Source organism: Peromyscus californicus, unplaced genomic scaffold (genome assembly GCF_007827085.1).
Source record: "Peromyscus californicus insignis strain IS unplaced genomic scaffold, ASM782708v3 Scaffold_22__1_contigs__length_63687245, whole genome shotgun sequence".
Lineage (NCBI taxonomy): Eukaryota > Metazoa > Chordata > Mammalia > Rodentia > Cricetidae > Peromyscus > Peromyscus californicus.
The window spans coordinates 42,118,590-42,141,698 of record NW_026294525.1 but is presented as its reverse complement, the minus strand read 5'-3'; the positions used below and the strand labels follow the sequence as shown (position 1 = coordinate 42,141,698).

The following is a 23,109-nucleotide window of genomic DNA, read 5'->3' as shown; positions in this document are numbered from 1 at the left end:
AGACAGGTCATCTTCAAACCCTTCAGAGATCTACAGAATATGGCATTTAAAATGTTTTAATAACTTAGAAAATTTTTCTTTTTTGTTATGATTATGAGACATGTCGGCTCCTGGCAGTACCAATCTACTTCAGAGAAAATATGGGCATTGAAGAAACTGCATATGGAGTTAATTTTCATTGTGGCAAAAGTTAGCCACTGGACAACAAAGTATCCTTGAATCAACTGCTGACAAAATGGACAGACAGGACATGAAACAAAGGACTACTGATTCTTGCCAAAACAAGTGTGGTTATGGCTTTATCAAAAGGCATCTTCTGAGGCCAGGACAATATGGCACCATCCCTGAAGTGGCCTTTGCAATTCGGAAAAGGTACAGTGCCCTTTTCTTCGAAGGCAGCTGAACAGGCAGTGGGCCGATGGCTTCTGATGTGCAATGGAACAGCAGCTGAAACAGTTATTCTTGAAGAGTAACTAAGCTCACGCCTTGCAATAGTAAACTGGCATTTGACAGAGGGATGTGGAGAAGAACGGGATGCTAAGATGAAGCCATATATACACAGCCAAGAAGAATGGACAGCTGAATTAAAAAATCAACAACAATTTCCAGAATTTAAAATCCTGAATCATGACATGACACTAGTGGAATTCAGGTGTTTCTGGTACATGGACTGCTCTCACCCAATGTGAGGTTGAACTGTTGACCTTGTGTACATCCTACTTCACAAATGAGTCTGTCAGATATGCTAAGCCTATAGGCTGAAGATGATGCCCCAACACTGTGGAGAAACCTCAGGTGACTGTCCAGGCAGCTGGCTGTTTCTGTCAACTCACAAATTTTTTTGGAAGTTGCTTGCATGCACTTTCTGTTTTTATTTTTGTTAGCTAATATTATTTCCTTCTTGGGTCTCTGAGGGAGTTGAAGATTAGGTAGTTATAGTTGAAGGTTAGTTAGTTATAGTTGAAGATTAATTAGGATAGAAAGTGAATTAGATACATTTTGGACTTAACAAAATAGGATAGATAATGAAATTATTTTCTCTGAATTTGTCAAATACAAATGGACTAGACATTGTTTAGACATTTATTACTTGTATATATTGTATATAGTCATTGTACTTTTGTATATAGTTTTTCTTTTGTTAGTTATAACCTTTTTCTTTTTTTTCCTTTTTATTAAAATAGAAAAGGGGAAATGTGGTGGTATTTTACTTATACTGAAATGTGATTTTAATTGTATGTTAATAAATAAAGTTGTCTGGGGGTCAGAGCTATTAGAGTCATAGCAAGTGCATGGCGGCGGTGGCGCACGCCTTTAAGGACCTGGAGGGCGGTACATTCAGGCAGTGACGAGGCAGTCACATGTTTGGGTTTACAACCAATGACAAGGCAGAACAGGAAGACTTTAAAGACAGACACACAGGAAGTAGGTCCCTTTCGGAGAGCTCTCTTGGCTGGAGAGGATCCCTGAATCAGGAAGGGTGAGGCTCTTAGCTCTGACCTCTTGGCTGTCTTCTCTGAATTGGCTCTGTGTTTCTTATTTTATAAAACCGTTGGTTACATCTACAGGTAGACTACTGAATGTATTATGAAAAGAAAAAAGAGAGAATATGGATATGATTAGATAAAAAGGGAGATTATGGAATCTACTTTTAAAAAGGAACTACTTGTTTTAAATAAGATAAGTAATGAAAATTTTTTGGTCTGAGTTTATCAGATGTTACTGGACTGGACATTGTTAATATATATAATGGAGTTTTTATCTGAATCTGTCAAATGTTAATGGACTAGACATCGTTAATGTAATCTTGACTGTGTATATTGTATATACTTACTGGATATAATTTTTCTTGTATTAGTTATAAGTTTTTTTAAATTTTAGACAAAAAGAGAGGAAATGTGGTATTGTATTCCCCCAAATATTGTGCATGCTAATAAACTTATCTGGGGTCAGAGACAGAGCAGCCACAATATTAAACATAAAGGATAGGCAGTGGTAGCACACGCCTTTAATCCTAGCATTCCAGAGGCAGAAATCCATGTGTTCAAGGATACAGCCAAGCATGGTGACTCACGCCTTTAATCCCAGGGAGTGGTGGTAGAAAGCAGAAAGGTATATAAGGCATGAGGATCATAAACTAGAAGCATTTTGGCCTGGTTAAGCATTCAGGCTTTTGAGCAGCACAATTCAGCTGAGATTCATTCTGGATGAGGACTCAGAGGCCTCCAGTCTGAGGAAACAAGACCACCTGAGGAATTGGCCAGGTGAGGAAGCTGTGGCTTGTTCTGTCCTCCGATCTTCCAGCATTTCACCCCAATACTTGGCTCCGGGTTTGATTTTATTAATAAGACCTTCTAAGATTCCCTCTACACTAAACGTGGAGGACTCGAAACCTTTTGTGACTAGGAGAGCATTTGGACAGCTGTGGACATGCTCAGTAAAATAGCTAACCTCAATTGAATCATGCTTGCTGACAACATCCCAAATGGCCTGCTCACCTCACCTTGGGTACCAAAGGCTGTATCTTCGTCTCCACTAGACATCTGAAGCGCTTTTTACACAGTCCTCAACATCATTACATTTTTCCTCCCTAGCTGTCAATGGTAGTTCTTTTATAAAGAAATACAGAAATCCCTGAAACATATTCGAAAATAAAAAGTCCCAATTTAAGAGCCATATTTGTACATACTGGAAAAGGAGAAATGCAAGGTATCAATGAACAGCCAAGAAGTTTTCCTAAGACTTCCTGTAATAGCAGAAGCTACGTACATCTTTATATTGTTGTTATCAAAACCCTGTGAAATACTGGAAACAGATACTTGCGGCAGTAAATAAACTTCTCATACACAACTGGGGGATCGGAATTTCTGTCTAATCTATCCAGTGTTAAATTTCCTATGCCCAGTTATAATATATAATGCATCTGCTCATTATGTGCAATGAAATATATTATCATATAAACTCTCTTTACAAGAATGCATCAGCATAGCCTATAAAACTGTCCTGCTGACTTGTTCAATATGCATATAGAAAGCACATGCTTCCCTCTAGTATGGACAGCAAGGCAGCTGCCATATTTTCCAAACTTAGTGCAAGACAGTCTCAAACATGGTGCCATGTAAGATGCCATCAGGAAGGGCTATTCTAATGTTAACACAATAGTAACTGAATGAGGAGGAAGTACCTCCCTCTACATGTTTTAACAACCAGAGGGTAAGAGATTCTTAAATATTGAGATGCTAGCCATCTCAGTAAAACTTCCAAATACCATTGGTAGGAAGTGTTTAAATGGTAACCCTAAAATGCTTCGTAAGTTGCTACATCTTCTAGAGTTTACCACCAATAAGTATGATGCATCATTTTTGCCTCTGAGCTTTGGGAGCGACAGATACTGTTTGTATATTACTCTGAACTACTTATCAACTCTGTCAGTTCTGTGTGACCCATGGCAGAAATAAAACCTGAATCACAGTCTCCACATCCTGAGCAAGTCCATCATTTGGGCTTTAAAAAACCCAGCAAACTCCCCACTAGTTCACATTTCAGTGGCAGACTGAGGACTACAAGAGCATCTGGCAAAATGCACTGTAAGAACTGCACACAAATTCCTAGAATTTTGGAGTAAATCCACTTGTTTTTGTTTTAAAAAAATCCCATTTTGTTCCTATTTTGACAAAAATAACAGCAAGCTCTCATGGTGTCGTTCTGTCCTTCATCCCATTTGGGCAGGCTCAAGAGGAGCTGAGGAAAAGGTGACCCGTTACCAAAGGGATTATTTTGTCTCCTTCACAGAAGTAAGCAGCCCTTTACTGAGAATTCATGTAAGGCAAAGTTATTCTCTCAATTGCCCTGCTCAGTGTTTGAAAATTTTCATTACAGGGGTCTCTGGCTTCCTAGGTTAGGCTTAGAGCTAGTATTTTTTTTTTTCCTTTGTGATTTCTTCCTAACACTTTTACTTCTAGTCCATAAGAAAGGCACTGATTTCTGCACGGTTAATTTCAAATCCTTCTCCTTTACTGAAAGTGTTTATCACTTCTTAGTTTCCTGGAGAGTCTGTCAAGATCTCTTAAGTATAGGATTATTTTATCTGCAAGACCACCCATATTCATCAGAATTAATATTGCAAAACTGCCTAGATTGCCAAAAGTAATCTCCAGATCCAGATAACCCCCACAGAAATTCCAATGACCTTGTTCACAGAAAAAAAGTGGGGGTGGGGGTTAGATCCCAAATTTCTACAAAAAAAAAAAAAATTGAATACCTCAGGCAGCAATACCAAAAACTAAGAAATGAAATTGCACAAAACTTCATTGTTTTTACACAGCTAAGGAAACAACTAAATGATGAGATAACCTACAGACAAGATCTTTGCCAGCTATATATCTGTCAGAGAAATCATGCATAGCATGTATAAGAACTAAAACAAAAAAATTAAAGTCAATACCCCAAAAGCAAACAATCCAAAAAATTAACGAGCAAATAGGATGATAAGCTTTCAAATAATTAGGTATCAATGACTAATGACAAAGAAAGGCATAGCTCCAAGTGGATCTCTGTGAGTTCGAGGCCAGCCTGGTCTACAGAGTGAGATTCAGGACAGGCACCAAAGCTACACGGAGAAACCCTGTCTCAAAAAACAAAACAAAACAAAGAAATGCATAGCTTGGCTGGTAGAGTGCTTGCCTATCACCCATAGTTCTTGCTTTGGCCTCCAACAGCACATAAACCAACCCCAGTGGCATAATCCCAGAACTTGGAAGGTGGAGGCTGGACAATCAGCTCAAGAGCACTCTCAACTATAGAAGGAGTTATAATCCAATGTAGATTACATGAAATCCTGCCCCCCCCCAAAAAAATCCATGAATATTCAACATCCTTACCCATCAGGGAAATGCAAAAGTATATAATATTCTATTAATCTGATAGCTATAATTAAGAAAATAAATAACAATAAATGATGTTGAAAATGCGGGAATAAAGGGAATTCATACTTTATTACTGGTGGGAATAGGAATTATCCTGCAACCATGAGGATCAATGTGGATGCTCCTCTTCGGGAGTCCGTTTTCAGGTTCCTTGTGGCTTTACTCAGCAGATCTGCATAGAAAGAATGATTAGGACCACGGGCCTGAGTGCAGGTGTCTGAGATGGTCTGCACTTGGCTGTGCTGGGGGGAGGTCTTTTGCTCCACCTCTTGGCATCTCTATAAATACCCTATTTTTAGGGGGCAGAGACAGGGCTCCTTGGAACAGGTTCCAGGCCCTCTCGAGGCTATTTTTTACTTTCTATCTGTTTATCTCCGCAATCTAAATCCTTCTATCTAATATTTCCTGCTGCTCACACTCAAGAAAACTGGGAAACTGTCGGGTTGGCGGGTAAACTCCCCGCACTCCTCACAAAACTGCAAAAAAAAAGAAAAAAAAAACCCATCATAAAATCCAGATGTACCACTTCTGGGAATATATCCAAAAGAATCTAAGTCAGCAAGCTACAGCCACACCTGCCCATCCATCTTTACTGCAATATTCACAAGATTCAAGTCATGGAACTGGCCTCGGCACATGTTAACAAATGAACAGGAAAGAAATGTGGTCTGAACACACGATGTGGAGTTTCAATCAGCCATTAAAAGAGAAGGAAATTATGTCATTTGCAGGAAAATGGATAAAACTAGAGATTGTGTTAAGCAAAATAAACTCACTCCAAAAAAATGTAGCAAATGAAACAATCTGGGACTAGGAAGGAGACGAGAAGGAGCAGGAGGGAGCAGGATGAGGGTATAGGGATGAATATGGTCAAAGGACATGACACATTTAAATCAAAACATCTTCATAAAGCTCATCAATAGGCTGTTTGGTGGTGGCACACGTCTTTAATCCCAGCACTCAGGAGGCAGAGGCAGGCAGGTCTCTGTGAGTTCGAGGCCAGCCTCAAACAGAGTGAGTTCCAGGACAGCTAGGGCTGTTACACAGAGAAATCCTGTCTCAGAAAACCAAACCCATGAACAAAAACAAACAAACAAAAACAACCCCCCCCCAAAAAAAAAACCAAAACTCATCAATAACTATGATGAATACACCAAGAAAAATGTGAATTATTCTCAGGGAACCCTCTACTGACTTTTCCATTGATCTTCTCTTTTTATTTTAATTTACTTCATCATTTGACAATTTCATGAGTATGTGATGCAATCCAATTACTCACTCCCCAATACCCCCTCTTACCTACCAAGCCTCCCTTATCCCTACCAGTCCCTTTCCTAGATTCATGGCTTTGGTTTTGTGACTCATTTAGTTTAATCAGGTCCATCTGTGTGTCCATAGGTTTGGAAACTATCCACTGAATCCTAGGGGAGTCAGAAGTGCTTATGCTCAACCCATCGTCTTAATACACCTCCTAAGGGGCGTCTTCTGAGCCCGACACCCGTTCCAGTCATCAGCCATGGCCCATAAAGCTTTAAAATTAATACCGAAATGCTCCTCTTTCCAGACAGAGTGAGTGAGCAGATGCTGTCCTTTAAGATTCCCCTCTTAGAAATCTACGTGGTCAAAAGAGCAGCAGGCGCAGCACGCAGTCACATCTATAAGCCAGACATAGTGATTTTTTTCTTCTGTAGCTAGAGAACATTTCATATAAACGAGATTATGCTGCACATATAATTCATATGTTCGTAAAATTTACTGTGTTCTTAGGGTCAGTGTAACCTTGTTCCACAGAAGTGCCACTTTCCTCCGACAGCTGAGTGCAACGAGCACACATAATTGAAGGTCTGATTATGTTTCAGACAGCTTCTTTCTTGGCCCAGCCTTCTCCAAGAAGAGAGTGGGCAGACAGCAAAGGGTACAAATAAGAAGTACTCCCTAAGCTCAGAATTAACAACCTGTAAATGGGATAAAGCAACTTAAAAGGGATCCCCATGAAGGATTTAAATGAAAGAGGTTTGAACTCTCAATAGCAGTGGCATACTTGCTGAGAGCCATTACCGGGAGAAGTGTTACAGCCCTGGGAAGGGTCTATAGCACAAAACTCTTAGGGGGTTCAGGTGTCAGCTGAGAGCTGACAAATAAGGAGTAGCAGAACGCCCTGAAGCCTGGAGCTACGGGATGGATCGAGGGGTGGGGCCACAGGTCTTTGAGGCTGGAAGCAGCTGCAGAGAAAAATGTCCTACAGCTGTGCTGGCTAGCTTTCTATCAACTCAATACCAACCACAGTCATTTTGGAGCAGGAAAGCCCAATTGTGAAAATGCCGACCTGAGGGCAGGCGTGTCAAAAATTTTCTTGATTGATGTTTGATGTGGGAGGGCTCCAGTCACTGGGTGTCAGTACCACCCCTTGGGCTGAAGGCCCTGGTGGATTATAAGAAAGCAGGCTGAACAAGTTATGGAAAACAAGCCAGTAAGCAATACCCTTCTGTGGCCTCTGCTTCAGTTCCTGCCCCCAAGGACTTTGATGTGGGAGTGTAAGGTAAAAAACCCTCTCTTCAAGTTGTTATTGGTCAGAGTGTTTTATCACAGCTAACTAAGCAGCCAGACAGAGCATGGAGTCTTTCAAGGATCAAACAGATATGTCTCTCCGCGGTTTGGGTCCTGGAGGCGGGCTCCTGATGCTTCTTGATGAAGGTAGAGACTTGGAGGGTTGAGAGCTTTTTGTGAGTCTTAAGCCTTGTGAGTCTTGACAAGAATCTTCCCTCTCTCACGAGCAATCTGACAAAGACCAAAGTTCTTAAGTCTTGGGGCCCAGCTCCCCGATGGAGCCAGGAGCTAGCTCTGACACCTTCCCTTCTGTTCTTTCTCCATTGGCTCACGCAACAACTGGCTGGGAAGCCCCACAGCATCCAAAGTTAGAGGGCTGCCAGGTTGCGAGCTTGGCCTTGATTGGCTGGATGGAAGTATGCAAATAAAATGAAGGAAAAGGATCAGTCCAGGCAGAGCTATCAAAATGGTAGGGGGAAGGGGAAGAAGCCCAAGCCAGTCCTCCTCCAAGTAAAAATGGCCAATCGGGTCCACCAGTGTGTCTCCGCACAGGTAAGAGCGAGCCTAAGAAAGTCTTGGGCTGTTCTTGGTTGCTATGGTGACCCCGGCAGCCACCTGCTGCTTTTCCCACCCACCTACCAACACTGCTTTGTTCAGCCGGGGATTTGGTGTTTCAGCCTCTTTCTTTTTGTTTCCTTTTTGTGAGGCTACCGCTGCACTACAGCCTACCAGAAGAGGGCTCTGTGGCTCCTTTGCCCCTGACGTTTGAGCCCCCGGGTCAGAAAGCTCCCGGGGAATTGGGGGTGACAACACTTGCCCACTCCCAGCGTAATTCTGTTTTAGAAAATAATAACGCACAGTCTCCTTCTACTAAAAGCAGAATCCATTCTTTTCCTTGGCTGTCTGGCCCTTCGGGGAGGGCTAGATGAACCAGTCCTGGAGCCATTTCCTCCAAACTGAAACATTCCCTCCTGGAGGGAGGAGGGAGGCGCTTAGAGATCCAGGAAGTAAACCAGACAAATCCGGCGAAAACTGAAACTAACAGGATTCTCAGGGTCCCCACCCCCACCTCCCGGGTTGTAAAAGCCGTCGACAACTGGGGTGAGAAGTGCGGGACTGCCATTGGCCAGGAGTCCTGCGGGGAGCAGCCGAGGCGCCGCTTTCCGGAGTCCTCACCCGAGCTGAGGTAGGCTTTTCAGGGGGACGCAGTTGTCTAGTTAGGGGAGCATGCAGGCTCCACTAATCCCGCCCATGGCTCCTGAGTTTACCAAGTTGGACTTCGGTGGACGTGGAGGCCGATCCGTTGTCAGTAGGAAATGTCAGCTAACGCTTTTCTAGGAAAGCTCACAGGACAGGCAGTCCTGAGAGGTATTCTAGAGTACCCCTCCCACATGTAGACGAGTAAATGTTCTCCTTTTATCATTGAACCAATAAACAGTAAAGTAAGTAACTGTTGGCTGTAGGGAGGGAAATGGCTAGGGTCTAGAGAACCCCTTAGCAACTCCTAAGAATGCCCAACTAGCACCAAAAACTAATACAAGTTTAATACAACTCACTGGGAGCTCAAACCCCACAAAAACCAGCTTTAGACCCAGGACTGAAGGTGAGACATAGAACCCTAGCAGGTTAAGTCTTTGAATAGGAAGCAAAAGGTCATAGAATGTAGTAAAGTGGAAAATGCCAGATAAAACTTCAGAGTCACATGTAAAGATTTGAGAACTGTACTAGCCATGCTTGGCTGTGTAAAGTACTTCCTTAGTAACCATCACCACAGGATGAGAAAAGGAATTAATACAGCAGGTGTGTGTGTGTGTGTGTGTGTGTGTGTGTGTGTGTGTGTGTGTGTGTCTAGGATAATGGAAATGGGACCCTCAGTAAGCGCAGATTCAAATTCCAGCTGCACAAATTAGTAATACCATCTGAAGCAAATAGATTTCTTTTTCCTGTGCCCTATTTGTGTCAACTATTTTTTTAAAAGAGCCTGAAAATAACCACCTCAGGGAATTGTTCCAAAATGAAGTAACTTAAATTAGAATCTGTGCATATGCCTAGGACTTCATGGCTTTGTGTAAGCATGATAGTATCAGGGAAGGAATGGTTTATGTTTTGGGGATGGTCTTAAGATACTTTAGTAGAAGATACTTACAAAATAAGGCAACTATAAAATCATACAGATATTAAATAAGAATCAAGTTGTGGGAAGAATAATACAGCCATACTGCACTGTTACTTAACCCATCAGTGAATAATATTTATAAAGCCATGGTAATGTCTGTCAGGTTTCAAGGATGATCCGATCAACAATGTAATAAAAACTATAGTGAGGGGAGGAGAGCAGAGGAAATCTAAATTCCAAGCATCCAAGTCCCTAAGAAAGATTGTCTGCCTTGTATGTAAAAGGAACCTACTAAACTAACATAGGAAAAGCTGAGATTTAAAACTACCACACATTACCTTAGTTCTTTTGGCTGATGTACTCATTGTTCTCACATAGCCATCCACATTCCCTCCACTGTCATCCTATATCTTGTTACAGTTTTGGTTATTAAACATCACACACACACACACACACACACACACACACACACACACACACACACACACACACACACACACACCTGCCCAATGGCTCCCATGTGCTATACAGATTTGGTCTCCAGGGCAGTGTTTAGAGGTGGGCCTTTTGGAAATGACTGACCATGAAGGTGATGACCTAATCAGTGGATTTCCTTTCGTGGATTCTTGAGTCGATACGTAGGAGACTGTGGAAACCAGAAGGCAGAACCTAATTGAAGGAAGTAGGTCAGTGTGGATGTGCCTGTGAAGGAACATGTCACCCAGACCTCCCCTCCCATGCTCTTCTAGCTGCCTTTAGGGAAGCAGCTACCTCACCCTGTCCTTCCTCCAGAGGACTGTGGACAGTCAAGGCTGCTCACCATCCACTGAAACCTAGGAAATCGGGAGCCAAAACAAGTCTCTCCTAGAGACTTGTTTCTGCTCATTATTTTGTCACAGAAACGGAAAAGACTAACACATACTGAAACTTATCCAGCTTTCACATCTTTTCCCCTCTGCTCCGCCTCCATTCCCTTTTCTTTCACACTTCTCCCCTCTTCCTCCATGCTTGCTCTAGACTGCCTTCCCACACCCCTTCCCTCGCCTATCTCTCCCACGCCTTCACTTCCCCTTTCCTCATTCACTACTAGAAATATAAATGAATGTGAAATGTTTGAGGCATCTGAATAAAATCTGTGAAATTAGAAACTAACCCTTTCACTTATTTTATAATGTATATTTTGATAAAATGGATCCCTTGTTTTAATGTATCCCTTAGAAGCTTTTGCATAGGCCAAGGAAAAATCTCTGAATAACTCTGTTTTTATTAGAAATACTGCATGCTTCTTTTAAAATATTACAGACCACCAGGAATGAGGAGGCAGGTACTTCCCTAGGGTAAGAGGAGTGATTCTGGATGCTTTGGCCTTGGGCATCATGTCCTCCACCTGAACACATTCTCAGTTTATCCCTTCCCCTAGTCACAAGCCCCTCCTTTCTCTGCCACTTTCTCCGGCTGTTAATTTAGTGCATTCAGGAAAGAAGTACGCTTCATTTTTACCAATAATTTAAATCTGTTTGTACACTGTCATAAATTCTATAAAGTATGCCTTTACAAACCCCAATCATATATTATAGAATGTAAGTATCACATAAATATACATTTGTATATTGCCTGTGCTTGGGTGTGCATATATATCTTACTTAACCACATTTCATTTCTTTGACATGAAAGTTTTCATCCCACAGCATTGGAGAAAACTTCCCTGCCTGACAGTCAAAACCAAAACTGGGACATGATTTATACAAACGGTAGCCACGCACACCAATTATACACATAAGTCTGAAGATCTATAAAAGAAAAAAGGGGCAGAGTCAGTTTGCCTCCAGGATTCTGCATGAGCATGCGCATTGAAGAATGAGGGGAAACTTTAGACAGTCTTTTCACTTAGCTCTACTCACCAAATGCAGATCTGAATTGCAGAAAGGTTCTGGGCCCGCCTGCAGCTGCAGTTTACTTTGTATGTATGTCTATGTGTGTAAACATATGTGTGTGTGTATATATATATATATATATATATATATGTATAGATTAGGAGCACACTGAGATTGATGAATTTATATATTTTGCAAATCTGAATTTCAGTAGAAGCTGTGTGTGTGCTCAAAGCAATGCCTAAGCCTGGGTACACAGACACAAGGATATAAAGAACTGATCATTGGTGATCATTGGCAGGTGAAGTGCACACATCTGTAATGCCCACCACTTGGCAGTGAAGGCAGAAGGTGGATAGCCTGGGCTACATAGCATGACTGCTGTATCAGAAAAGAAACAAACTTAAAAACAACAATAATTAAAAAAAGAAAACACCTAGAAATGATCATTGAAACCACTCTAGCAAGAATTAACAGAGGACTGAAGACCTAGCTTTAAAAAAAAAAAAAGGTAGAGGAGAATAAATTCAGCAAAGAGGAAAAAAAAATCCCAAATCAAAAGAATGTAAACACACACACACACACACACACACACACACACACACACACACACTCTCCAGTGCTTGGTGGAGACTTAAATATTTCCTGAGTCGGTGGAAGAAATAAATTTCATGAGGTTGGCAGAATGCAGACAGTCACAAATGGTAAGACAGACAGAGCTAAGAGGGTAGACAGAAATGTATAGTTTGAAAATGTGCCAATCCTTTGACATCGACAAGACCAGTTCTGAGAATTTTGTTGTAAAGCAATTACATTTGTCCACGACTTTATCTATGGTTTTAATTTAAAATTTCACAAATCCTAATTTTATAAATCCTGAAGCATCTACCTATACAATAAAACATTTATTCACTGTTTAATCAATTAGCAACAGATGATCATTTAAATCAATATAAAGAACAAAAAGTACTGGGTGTGTGTATATGGACATGTGCGAATGTGTGCACGTACATAAATTGTAAAAATGACAAATTTGTAGTCAAGATTATATTCTAGTTTCTGATACTAAAAATACTTTTCATCAGTTAATTCTAACTGTTTCCCATTATTAATGTAATCAGATTTAACTTTAGCCCACCACCCAACTGGGTTACTGGGAATACATAATTAGGTGATTTGCTCTGATGGAATATTAACACTCAACTAAGTTTATTATCTGTTAAAACCACTTTCTAGCCTAAATTTATTTCTACAATTAGTATTTTACTTTTTCTCCTCTGGTCATATAGAGGTTGGACCTTAAGAAAAAGGAACTGAATTCCCATTCTACCCAGAAATTGCTGCGCTTCCTGCTTGACCCCCGCCCGGGCGCAAGTGCTGCGCAGCGCTAAGAACGTCATGTTGTTGCTGAGGAAGACAAAACTGGCTCAAAGTTCCAGACTCTGATCGTTTTAATGGCTGAGACAGGAGGTGGCAGCCTAAAACCCTCGGCCTCCGTGGTATAGATGAAGTCTCAGGTTACAGCGTGAAGCAGCCAGAAAAGCAGCAGCCCGCCCGAGGAGCCCAGGCACCAGGGGGAACCGCTGCCGGTGGTCGGGGGCGACTGTCGGGAATCGTGAAAAAAAGATGAGCACACTCGGCTGTGCCCCCAGGGACGACGGTGAGGAGAAGGACGAGGACGTGAGTGAACACGGCGAGATCGATCCGAAGCCTAAAGGCAAGAAAGAGCTGGAGCTGCACGCGAAACGGGAACCGGACGAAAGGGCCGTCCGCATCCCCATCCCGGAAGTGCTCCAGCAGCGGCTGGCGGACGACTGTTACTACATCAACCGCAGGCGGCGGTTGGTGAGGCTGCCGTGCCAGACCAACGTGGGGGCCATCCTGGAGTGCTACGTGCGCCACTTCTCGGCCAGCGCGCTGGCCTCGGGGGACCGCCGGCCGCAGCCCCAGCGCGCAGCGCCCGAGAGGAGCGTGGGCCTCTGCAGGGAGATGGCGGACGGGCTGCGCATCACCTTCGACCACGCGCTCCCCTTGGTGCTGCTCTACCCCCAGGAACACGCACAGTATGAGATGGTGACCTCCTCCACCTTTTTCTTTCCCACGGAGGAGAAAGCCACCACCGATCCAGCCAGGAGCCAGGAGGGGCCCTGGCCTGGCCCGTCCACACCGCAGCAGCCCTCCTCGGAGAGCCAGCCCGTGGCGGGGCCGGCCGCCCCCAAGAGGCGCAAAGCGGAGGCAGAAGCGCCCCGGGCTCCCCGGAGGTCCATGCGACACACCACCCACTGGCAATCTGAAGACCGGGCCTCACCTCAGGCCAAGCGCAGTGTGCCCAAGCTGTTCCCGCACTTGCAAAAGACACCTGTGCACGGCGCATCACCTTCCCCCATTGCTCTGGCTCTAGGGACGGAAGGGAGTGCAATGTTTGCTGGCTTGGAAGGGACAAGTGAGGAAATAAATGAGGTCCTCTCCTGGAAGCTTGTGCCTGACAATTACCCACCAGGACACCAGCCACCTCCTCCCTCATACATTTATGGCGCCCAGCATTTACTGCGATTGTTTGTGAAACTTCCAGAGATTCTTGGGAAGATGTCCTTCTCTGAGAAGAATCTGAAAGCGTTACTGAAGCACTTGGATCTCTTTCTGAGGTTTTTAGCAGAATACCAGGCTGAGTTCTTCCTGGAGTCAGCGTATGTCTCTGCCTGTGAGGCGCACTACAGCAGCAAGAACCCCAGGACAATCTGTTAAAGTTTTGAGGGCTCTGTAAACACAGCCGCTCCACCTGGCTTGGTGTTTTCTGTTCTAGGTGGGCCCACCCTGGGGGAGGAGGGGCTCAGAGAGAGGGCAGGCTTGGGTATTTGAGGTGCTTGCATACTGTAGTTTTTTTGTTAAGAATGACTTCCTGAGCTATGTGTGGTTGTCATGCTCGTAGGGAGGTAAAGTGGCTTAGTTAATTAAAAACAAACAAACAAACATACATGCTATTGCATAGGCTGTGTGTAACAGCAAGAAGCAGCTGCTGCTGTGTTGTTCGGAGGGAACATTCATGAAAATATACATGGGTTAGGCTGTCTGTCAGACATCATAGTAGGTTGTTGGCAAGAACCACACTGTGTAGATATTTCTTAGCATTCAAATGTTTTTGAAGACTTTTCTAATGTGATGAGACTAGAGAACTGTTCAGCACATGTGAGTGAGTTCAGCACATGGACATAGGGTCATCTCAGTATTTTAGGGGAAAATCAATACTGACAGTAAAAGAATTCGCAACTATAGAGTTTGTAACTGTTCCCTTTCTGTGAAACGTTATTCTTGGTGATCTAAATAAAGCATTATTTGTCTTGTTTGAAAAAATGCTAATTCTTCACAAAACCTTATTATTCTCATACAAAATTTACTATTGATGGGTAGATGTAAAATAAAAAGAGAAAACCAATCATTCATAAGCTGTTGCACAAAGTAGATTCCTTAGTTTTGAAGAAAACTGACAACAAATTGCTATTAGATATTACGATCTCAATGAGAACAAAGGAAACAAGCTTTGGAGAATTAACATTTTAAATTATATTGTTTAAATATATATTTAAGAATTATGATATAAGATGTAAGTTTTAGAAGCATTTTACTGATTAAAATGATTTGTAATCTGATATAATGAAAAGTTAATACTGAATGATGCTGTATTTTTTTTCTTTTTTCTAGACAGGGTTATCTGTGTAATAGCTCTGGCTGTCCTGGAACTAGCTCTGCAGACCAGGCTGGCCTCGTATTCCAGAGATCCACCTGCCTCTGCCTCCCAAGTGCTGGGACTAAAGACATGTGCCACCACTGCCCGGCAGATGCTGTAATTTTTTTTAACTATGAAATAAGCAGTTTTTATGTTGAAATAAAACATCCTAAGAAGAATATATTTCTCTAAATACTTCTAATGACTATTTTGCAAATATTTTTTAAAAATGCTTGGCAACGGGGTAAACAAGAAAAGTTCAGAATTACTCAGTGTGTGGGAACAACCATAAAGGCAAAGGTCACAGGAATGGGGCTCAAAGTCTGTGGTGCATAACTGAGCAACCTTCAGGATGGCCATTCCTAGTGTGTCTGGAAAAGCGAAGTCAATGCTGACAGCATCAGAAACAGGCGTAGAGCCTGTGAAGAGCACTGTGCTTCAGGGAGATAAGGAGTCTGCCTTCTGCAGATACTAAAGCTCAAAAAGTAAGAAATGATGGACACAGGAAAGGAGGGCACAGATTATGGGAAGCTCTCCTCTGGTTTTCAATGTGGGAAAATGGGAGGCTTAATATCATTGTTTCTTTTCTGCATTAATTACCTCATTAATGAACCTTGGAGAGAATAATTATCACATTGTATTTCCTCATCACTGATCACCCTCATGTGGCACAAAACACAGGTCTAAGGTGCTCAGTACCCAGGAGTAGAATACACAAAGGGGAGAAGGGTCATTTTTTATTATTATTATTATCTTTTGTGTATGGGTGTTTTGCCTGTATGTATGTCTCCGTACCATGTGCATGCCTGGTGCCCATGAGGGCCAGAAGATGGCACTGGATTCCCAGGACCTGGAGGTACAGATGGTTGTGATCTGTAATCTTCCATGTTGGTGCTGGATATTGAACCCAGGTCCTATAGAAGGGCAGCAAGTGCTCTTAACCGATTAGCTATCTCTCCAGCCCCCAAAATGTAAAATTTGAAATTGCAGATATTCACTCAGGAAACTGAGGCAGGTGGATTTCCAGTGAGTTTGAGGCCAACCTGGTCTACATAGAGACACCATATCTCAGAGAGAGAGAGAGAGACAGAGGAAGAAAAAGAAAAGGTATGTGTTATATATAAAAGGCACTATACTGAGACACTCCGCTTACTCTCTTTCTTGGGTGAAGAGGAGAGGATGATGCTGATTTGTGAAGGCAGGTTCAGAATTAGGCAAGGCAGCTAACTTCTAACACACAGGCGGGAGGAGAGAGGCTCATGGGAGGTGCTGTGATTTATGTAGTTTGGGGGCACTGCCCAAGGATTCATTTTGTAGACACTTGGTAAGTGGAAGAGCTTTGAACAGGTAGGGCCTAAAGCAAGGTCAGGAAGTCAGTGGGATGTCACCTTCAAATCTGAGTTCCCCGCAGGCCCATTTCAGTTCCCATGAAGGCCATGGTTAGTTTTATTACAAGACCCTAACTGTAATAAAAACAGCAAGACTGGTTCAGAACCCCCACCCCCTCCAGCTTCCTACCCTGCCACAGGAGCTTTGCCTTCTGGGCATGGCAGGTTCCCTTTCTGTTTATTCTTCGTATTATAGCACAGCTAGGGGCTGTGGCTGGGATGCCAACACCATACTGTTCAGACCTTCCAGCCCTGAGAGTCATGAAGCAAATAAAATGCTTCATAATTACCCTGCCTCGGGGATTTTGTTACAACAACATAAAACAGACTAAGACAGATAGAGACAAGAGGAATGGGAGGCCAAAGGAAACATTAATGTCTTCATCACTCATAGTAGAGTCAATCAATTCTGTCTGAAAATGAAAGATGAGGCTCAAATCTCTTGAAGGGTTTTACATAATTTTACTGCTTAACCTTACAGGGATCCTGAGGAAAGTACTTAGTGAAGTGAAAAAAAAAAAAAAAGAAAAGTTACTTGAAATTCAGCAATTCCTTCCATCTCGCTAGGGTGTCTTTTCCTTCCTGTAGAACTCAATTATAATTTAAAGTGGCACTCATGATTCCATCTTCATAACTGAATTTATTTCTGTGTATGCATCCTACTGCCTGCACACACATACAGTGATGTCTAGACTAATTTTCTTCAATGTTAATAATGACACTGTGAATTAAGACGAATTTCACTTAATTCATTATATTTAATTTCCCATCTTGCTTAATTTAGTCATAATAAGATAAATTACTGTTTGAAAAACAATGAAAAAAAATGACTTTCAGACTTAAGCAACTAAAGAGATGGATGAGCCACTTAAGGAGACAGGAACCAGATTTACTTGGTTTGCTTTTATAGGAGGGAATAGGAGATCCCAGAGATCAACTTGTGACATACTAAGTTTTGATGCCTGAGAAATGTGTGAGTTGAGATGTCAAAAGACCAAATGTTCTAAGAACTAAAAACAGTGCCGGGGTGGAGTTGCGGCGGGGAGGGGGTGCCGGCCCAGGACCAAATCCACAGTATTAGATCCAGAGTCTCAGTGAAAGATGCAGACATTACAGCTAAACAAGTATAGCAAAAGTCGTTTTTTGGTTTGGTTTTGTTTCTGAGATAGAGTCTAAGATAGCTCACTCTAGCCTCACACCACTGTGTAGGCAACAATAACCTCAAACAACTCTTCATTCTCCTGCTACCACTTCTCAAAGGCTGGGCTAACAGGCAGGAGCCGCCATGCCCAGCCACAAAGACAATTTGTTTGTTGTACAGAAAGAAAGAATATCCCACGATTTCAAATGTTACTGAAAGTTACAACAGGATGAGAAATGGGCAAAAAGGGATGCGTTAGAATCATGGATGTGGGAGTGGTCTTGGTCTTGCAAAAGACAGGATACACAGCTCTTGAGAGGTTCCAAACTCAAAGCCAGCTTGAAGTCGGCCAAAAAGAAAACGGGAACAAGGTGGGAGGTGGAGAAAGAGCATGGCAGCAGGGCCATGGGAGGGCAAGGGCAGCTTCTTTCAGTGTCGAGTGTTGTCTCAGCGTGAGGTGGGATGTACGGAGACATGTCACCCTGCTGAGAATGGTCCAGGATGACATAGAGGCTGGGAGGGGCACAGGGGCTAATCAAAGCAGCATCTTCTTGGGGAAGAGAGAATTACAGCAGAAGATCTCTTAGGCTGTCTTGACAAGTTAGACTCCAGAGTTCTAAGTAGCATGTGATGCTGTTGAAAGGTGAAAAGCCATAATCCTCATTTCACTAAGCCTTGTATTTAGTCTCACTGAAGTGTTTAGACACAAGTTATTTCGGATTTACCATAATGCTATTTCCAGAGGTCTGAAGCAGAGAAATAAAGGGACAGATAAGCAACGGAAGTCTGACACACTCATGAGACTGTATGCAGAAAATAATGGCACAATGAAGGTATAATCACAAGCACAGCACTGTGACTTTAAGAAGGAAAAATCCAGGTAAAATTCCAAAACCACCCAATTCGATGCTAGGATCTATTGCCATGAGACGTCAATGAACAATAAATAGTGGACTGAAACGACTTCAGCTATTTCCCTCAAAACTACAACTGAATGAGACAATGAGAAGACTTCAAATTACAGTAAGTTTATTACTATGATGGTTAACATTCATTTTCAGCTTGACAGGCTCTAGAATCACTCAAGAGCTGAGCCTCTGAGCGTGTCTGGGAGAGGTTTTCCTGATTGGGCACACCGAGGTTAAGGAGACTCATTCTCAATGTGGGCAGCACCTTCCCATAGGCTGGAGGTCTTGAACTCCAATCCAGCAGAAAGCTGCCTGAGCACCAGCCTTCATCTATCTCTGCTCTCTAACGGAAAATACAATATGAACAGTTGCCTCAGAACCCCGCCATGATGCCTTTCCCAATGGGATGGAATGTGCCCTGAATCTGTGAGCCAATAATAAATCCTTCCTTAAGTTGTTTATGTCAGGTGTTTTGTTATGCCCAAGGAGCAAAATAATGATTACAATTATTAGAAAACAAAGCAAGATAAAAAGCCTCTTCAAAAAGAGCTGCAGAGACGGCACAGTGGTTAAAAGCACTTATTACCCTTGCAGAGGACCCACCCTAGGGTGCTCACAATCATCTGAAGTTCCAGTTACCAGGGATTTGACACTCTCGTTTAGCCTCCAAAAGTACCTGCACACATATGGTACACAAAAACTCATGCAGGTGTGTGCACACAGGCACACACATGTAGCTGGGAGTTTTCCTGTTTTCCACCTGGCCTGTGGTCAGGACAAATCTCTCTCCTCCACCAGTCCTGCAGCCGCTTGGACCCAAGTAAACACACAGAGGCTTATATTAAGTAAAACTGCTCAGTTATTAGCTCAGGCTAACTATTGACTAGCTCTTACACTTAAATTAACCCATAATTCTTATTTATGTTTAGCCACATGGCTTGGTACCCTTTCTCAAAAAAGCAAAACACTAATTTTAAAAAACTGTCAAAAAGCCCAAAGTTAACACGCAAACTTTTCTGCAGGAATACTTTTCTCCGTAGTGTGTAGAAGACTGCTGATCTGGCAATATTTGTTTCATAATGAAACAAAGAATAGACCTAGTTAAATACTGAAACACACAGAGTACTATTTGTTAGTACTTACTACCAAGTTTTTATATGTGCCAGGCACTGTTTTAAGTCCTTTGAATTGTTCATATGTAATTCCCACATCCCTGTAAGGATAATAATGTGAGTGTCCTGCATTTTAAAGCTGTGTAAATGCAGCTCCACCTCCCACAAGCATAGAGTCCCAAGGGCCCAGGATGCAAATTGTGAGAATGTACCACTCTATCAGCAGTGGGATGATAGTACATCCAGACAGATAATTTTCTTTCTACAGGACAGATAATACAATTTGTACACTGTAGGGACACAGAAAACACTTATTACAAGCTTTCATTTTTATATTATTTTATATAACTTAACAAAATTCTAGTAGTTTTTCCTTAAGAACAGTTGGAGAAAATATCACCAAAGAAATGTAAGGTGTCAGGAGAGGGGGTGACAGGAAAGGGTGGGAGCATGTTTAGCAGCTGAAGTTACTTGCCTCAATGCCTGATTATCCGAGTTCCATCCCTCACAATCCATATGGTAAAAAGAGAGAACCAACTAACATTGTCCCCTGACTTCTACATACATGTCATAGTATGTATGTGCACACACTAAGTAAATAAATGTAAATTCTAAAAGGAATATACAAGGGGGGAAAGTATTTACTTAGTATATAAGAAGAAGAAACCAAAATCTATTTTCAATTCCTCAAAAGTCAAAAGTATTCTATTGAATTCTTTAAATCTACAATCCCCTTTTGCTTCTTGCTATGTGTTATTTCTGATGCTAAAAATTGAAAGTTAAAATTTAATGTGAAAACATGTTTTTGAGCTAAAGGACACAATATCCAAAAAACTATAATAACTACAGCTTTTTTATATCTTCTTTTGTCCAAGAAATCAAAAGATGAATCTCAACTATAAAGGAACAGCAAAAAGTAAGAAGTTAAAGTATAGAGCTATGAAATACACTACCAGCAAAGAGGCCCACTTTTAGAAGAGACCACGCTGTAGTTCTCAGGCAGCACATTATCACTGGCCTCCCTCATGCCTGAGAAAGTTGCTTTGCTAACACAAAGGGAAAAAAACCATGAACCTCTGAGAACAGCAATCCTCCTTAATTCAGCTGCTTTTCAAAGCAGTCATTTGTAGGTGGGAAAGCAAGCTACACATCTATATCTTAACAAAAGAGTGAGAATTCCTAAGTCTCTCTATCCCTGCCAAACCTGCATTCTTCCCCATTTCAACACACTAACTGAAACATCAAGGAATATGAACTCAACCTGTCTTAAACCCCAAGGAAAGCAGATCTGACGAGTAATGATCAATACCAAGGAGCAAAATCTGGGCCTGGAGATCAACCATCTGTGGTGGTATTGTGTTCCCCAAAATATTGTGTACCTTAATAAACTTATCTGGGGTCAGAGAACAGAAAAGCCACAAGATACTTAGGCTAGAAAATGTTAGTACACGCCTTTAATCCTAGCATTCCAGAGACAGAAATCCCTCTGGATCTCTGTGAGTTCAAAGCCGCATTGGAAACAGCCAGGCTTGGTTACTCACGCCTTTAATCCCAGAAAGCAGCCTTTAATCCCAGAAAGCAGCCTTTAATCCCAGGGAGTGATGGTAGAAAGCAGAAAGGTTTATAAGACGTGAGGACCAGAAACTAGAAGCATTTGGCCTGGTTAAGATTTGGCTGGTTAAGCATTTAGGCTTCTTGCAGCAGTTCAGCTGAGAGCCATTGGGATGAGGACACAGAAGCTTCCAGTCTGAGGAAACAGGACCAGCTGAGGAATTGGCAAGGTGAGATAGCTGTGGCTTGTTCTGTCTCTCTGATCTACCAGCAATTGACCCCAATAACTGGCCTCGGGTTTGATTTTATTAATAAGAACTTTTAAGACTCATGCTACAACCATCCATATCTAGGCATAATAAAGCTTCAAGGCTTTATTATGGCAAGAGCCTAATCACAAACCAGCCCGGAGAATCTTCTTGAGACTCCTCAGAAAACTCAATGGAAACAGTCCCCAGTGTGCCCTACACACTGAGCACAGGTGACAAACGCTGCTAACCATGCAGAGCCTAAATTCAGACAAAGGCTACAGTATCCAACCTAGATGATACAATTGGCTTCTACTATAATGCTATGCAATGACAGATCATCTTTAAATATTATTTGTGTTAACCCATGCAAGCACTTTCTAGACGTACGTAGAACTGGGCTGTAGAGACAGCTCAGTGGATAATGTGCTTGCTGCACGAACATGATGACTTGAGTCTGCTCCCAAGTACTCACATTCAAGTCAGACACTCTTCTATAACCACACTGCAGGTAGACAGAGACTAGCAGATTCCTCTGAGCTCACTGGCCAACCAGTCTATCTCAATCTGTGAGCTCAGGGTTCACGGACAGGCCCTGTCTCAAAGAGATGAGAAAGCAACCGAGCAAGACATCTGAAATCAAACTCTGGCCTCCGTGTGCACATATGCCTTCCACACATGTATATATACATACTATATATTCACACAAAATGTATAGAGAATACGTAATTTTTGCCGTTTGTAAAATATGTTTAAAATTTAGTAACTTACCTTAGACCAAAGATGTGTGATTGTTCATAATTCAGTAAAGAACGAATCTTAGCTTCAGAGTTCAAAATGATAAGCCTATCGATTATATCCTAAAAATAACAAAGAAACACTGAGACTCTTCTTAACAGAAGCTACTCGAATAAATTAAAGCAAAAAGTATTCATTTAGATTTGTGATTCTAAAATGTGGATTATCCACACTGGAACTACCGGTAACCATGAGATGTTGTGTTCAAAGATGTCCAGATCCATCCTAGAGTTTGTGAACTCCCTGGTCTAGGTGAGGCCTGAGCGTTATGATTTGGAAAAGTTTTTAAAATGAGTTCAATGTTCACCCCAAGTGGAGGACCATAATATACACCTAACTGTCGAAGCGGCAAGCAGGTTGTATGTAAAATAAAATAAAGATAAAAGTGCCCCAAATACAAACAACTCTGAAAAGCAAATATAAAATCTACAAATGTGAAGCAAAAACAGTTGACAGGAATATTTTTATCTAGTAACTACTTCAGGCTATGTTAATAACCTCTCTAGCTTGTGTAGTTAAGTGGTTTAAAATCCTAGAAAAATATCATCATCATCTAGGAAACAAAGATGACTGACAAATACATGATTGATAGATAGAAGGGCAGACTGATAGATAGATTGGCCTACTTAAGAACAATTAAGACAGTATGGCTACAGGTAAGATTCCAGCATTAATATTCTGAAAGTTCCTTTAGATTTCCCATTATGTAGCCATCCCTCAAAACTAGAAGCAACAAGCTGTCTCAAGCACAGACAGCGTTAGTCTGCCACACGGTTT

The 23,109-nt window shown here is 42.0% G+C and overlaps 2 protein-coding genes across 5 annotated transcripts in view; one reads left to right on the top strand and one right to left on the bottom strand.

Moving 5' to 3' along the window:
- Positions 1-23,109, bottom strand: part of Tbc1d32 (TBC1 domain family member 32) — a 228,459-nt gene that overhangs the window by 97,787 nt on the left and 107,563 nt on the right. For all 3 annotated transcript variants that reach the window (XM_052751314.1, XM_052751315.1, XM_052751316.1), the window contains exon 22: positions 22,306-22,394. In XM_052751314.1, the coding sequence (XP_052607274.1) occupies positions 22,306-22,394 (89 nt within the window). The remainder of the gene's footprint in view (positions 1-22,305; positions 22,395-23,109) is intronic.
- LOC128118584 (male-specific lethal 3 homolog) lies at positions 8,004-15,365 on the top strand. Of its 2 annotated transcripts, none has more exons than XM_052751318.1 (2): positions 8,004-8,024; positions 12,752-15,365. In XM_052751318.1, exon 2 carries the CDS (start codon positions 13,089-13,091, stop codon positions 14,205-14,207), a length of 1,119 nt encoding a protein of 372 aa, XP_052607278.1. In that variant the 5' UTR covers positions 8,004-8,024; positions 12,752-13,088; the 3' UTR covers positions 14,208-15,365. The 2 variants fall into 2 exon arrangements, with proteins under 2 accessions (XP_052607278.1, XP_052607277.1); XM_052751317.1 differs by lacking the exon at positions 8,004-8,024 and adding an exon at positions 8,277-8,658.